Here is a 2,722-nt window from a genome sequence, read left to right as displayed (position 1 = left end):
AGACGGGGTCTCGCTCTTGCTCAGGCTGGTTTCAAACTCCTGAGCTCAAACAATCCGCCCGCCTCGGCCTCCCAGAGAGCTAGGATTACAGGCTTGAGCCACCGCGTCCGGCCTAATTGAAGACTTTTAAAGTCATATTTAGAAGACTGATCTGTCACTCATGTGTAGAATAAACTTGAGACAGTATATTAGGAGCCGAGGGATCTGTGTCCAAGCCTGGGTCCTGCCACTGCTTGATTATGTATGTTTTATGTCACTTTCTGGGCCTTAGTATTCTTATCCATAAAATGATCAAATTGAACTAAATAATCTCAGTCTTCTTTGAGTTCTGCATTCAGTGATTCTAGCCATCAATCTAAGAAAGTTCTTGGAAAAATATACAAATTGTATCATTAGAAAAAGACAAGTGGGGCTGGGTGCGGTAGCTCATGCCTGTAATAGGAACACTTTGGGAGGCTGAGGTGGGAGGAGCCCTTGAGTCCAGGAGTTTGAGACCAGCCTGGGCTGGTCCCTGTCTCTTACAAAAAATTTTCAAAAAATTAGCTGGAGGTGGTGGCACATGACTGTAGTTCCAGCTACTAGGAAGGCTGAGGTGATAGGATCACTTGAGCTCAGGAATTTGAGGTTGCAGTGAGCTTTGATTGTGCCACTGCACTCTAGCTTGGGTGGCAGAGAAAGAACCTATCTTATAAAACAAACAAAAGACAACTGGAAACGTAGTATTGTTTCATAGCTGTATTATTGTTTTAAATTTACCCTAGCCAGTCTGTTATGGTAGACATTTGTGTATCCCCCTTTTTGGGGGGCTTCCCAGCATCTGTCTGTTTCCCCTTTTCTGTATTAGAAGAATTCCCTACCTTTTGAGACTTGTGGAAGGCAGAGCCTGCCTATAAAAGAAATTGAAATACCAAATACTGTCTTTCTTCAGCCTCATCCTGCTTGAGGGCAGGCCTGTCACATAGGTTTGGCAGATAACTTATTTTAGACTGTGAATCAGGAGCAACTCAAAGAATTGGGGGAGATAGAGAATCCATTGTGGTGATGGGCAGCAGCAACAGTGACAGTACAATCTAGTTTTCAGGGGCAGCACTTGCAGGACTGTAGCAGCTGCTTTCAGTGTCTGGTGCTTGGTGGCTGTAGGTGACATAAGCCATGGAATCTAATGTTGAGAATGGCTGCAGTGGTACCTTCACTAGACCAGTTTTGGCTCTCATCCTGACTGTGTGCCTTCCTTAACCCCTTTTGTTGCCCAGCCTGACTCTTTGGTCTTCCCAGTAATTGTGTAGGCTACCTGAAATCTCATCAGTAAATGAGTTTTCTACTTAAATCAATCAGAGCCGATTTATGTTGCTTGTGACTAAGAACATTGATTGTATTATAGCACTGGTCGTTGAAATATATTTTTTTCTATGTCTTTCTGTTTTCCTGAGATAAAGATAATTTTGAATTGTCCGCTGTTAATTATGTGAAAAATTATTGAGCAAATTGATGTCGTTTGCCATTTTAGGTGTGTTATGATTTGGGTGCAGCATACTTCCAGCAAGGCTCCACAAATTCAGCTGTCTATGAAAATGCCAGAGAAAAATTTTTTAGGACCAAAGAACTAATTGCAGAGGTAAATACAATCATAATGCTCACATAATATTCAGGTCCCTAAAACCTGAACCTTTTTTGGCTTTGATTTTTCTGATGATAAAAAACAATGTGTTCATTGTAGTTAATTTGGGAAGTTCGAAAAAGTACTAGAAACTGGTTTTAAAAAATCTATGTTACTGCCTGAAACTAGCTTGTTTTACTATATTACCATATTTTATTCCAGTTTTTTTCTTTCCTATATTTTTATACATTAGTATAAATACTATTTTGTATCTTCAATCTTTGATTAGGCATTTTAAATGTATTATGTGAATGTACTCTGATTTACTTCATTTGCCTTACATTTGGGCATTTAGGTTGTTTATTCTTTATTATAAAGTAGTAATATTTATATCTTCAAGCCTAAATTTTTGTTTAGATGCTTTCAAGTTAAATTCCTACAAGTAAAATTACCATGCCAGTGGTTATTACTTTTTTAAAGGCTGTAATTTATAAAACCAAATTGTTTTCCAGGTACATTTCTCTCGAGGTACTCCATCCAGCAGTTTTATTAAAAAAGAATTTTTTTTCCTAATTCAATGGGTGAAATATAGTATATTTTATAAATTTGCCTTTTCTTAATTACTAATCAGGGTAAACTTTCACTGTTTTTTTTTTTCTTTCTTTCTTTCTTTTTTTTTCCAAGGCAGAGTGAACTCACCGTGTAACCCTGGGTGTAAAGTGCAGTGGTGTCGTTGTAGCTCACAGCAACCTCAAACTCCTGGGCTCAAGCAGTCCCCCTACCTCTGCCTCCCAAGTAGCTGGGACTATAGACGCACGCTGCCTGGCTAATTTTTCCATTTTTTTTTTTTTTTTAAGTAGAGGCAGGGTATTGCTCTTGCATAGGCTGGTCTGGAACTCCTGACCTCAAGCGATCCTACCACCTCAGACTCCCAGAGTGCTAGGATTAAGCGTGAGCCACCTTGCCCAGCCCTCACTATATTTATCATTTGCATTTTTCTTTTCTTTTTTTTTTTGAGGCAGAATCTCACTCTTTTGCCCAGGCTAGAGTGAGTGCCATGGCGTCAGCCTAGCTCACAGCAACCTCACACTCCTGGGCTCAAGCAATCCTTCTGCCTCAGCCTCC

General features: G+C 39.8%; 1 protein-coding gene across 1 annotated transcript in view; it reads left to right on the top strand.

Moving 5' to 3' along the window:
- INTS8 (integrator complex subunit 8) overlaps positions 1 to 2,722 on the top strand; it is a 57,415-nt gene that overhangs the window by 8,627 nt on the left and 46,066 nt on the right. The window contains exon 7 of the mRNA XM_012643642.1: positions 1,508 to 1,615. Within this exon, the coding sequence (XP_012499096.1) occupies positions 1,508 to 1,615 (108 nt within the window). The remainder of the gene's footprint in view (positions 1 to 1,507; positions 1,616 to 2,722) is intronic.

The sequence above is a fragment of the Propithecus coquereli genome, unplaced genomic scaffold (genome assembly GCF_000956105.1).
Source record: "Propithecus coquereli isolate 6110/MARCELLA unplaced genomic scaffold, Pcoq_1.0 Scaffold2, whole genome shotgun sequence".
Classification (NCBI taxonomy): Eukaryota; Metazoa; Chordata; class Mammalia; order Primates; family Indriidae; genus Propithecus; species Propithecus coquereli.
Note: the sequence above shows the minus strand (reverse complement) of the source record. Positions and strands in the feature narration are given on the sequence as shown.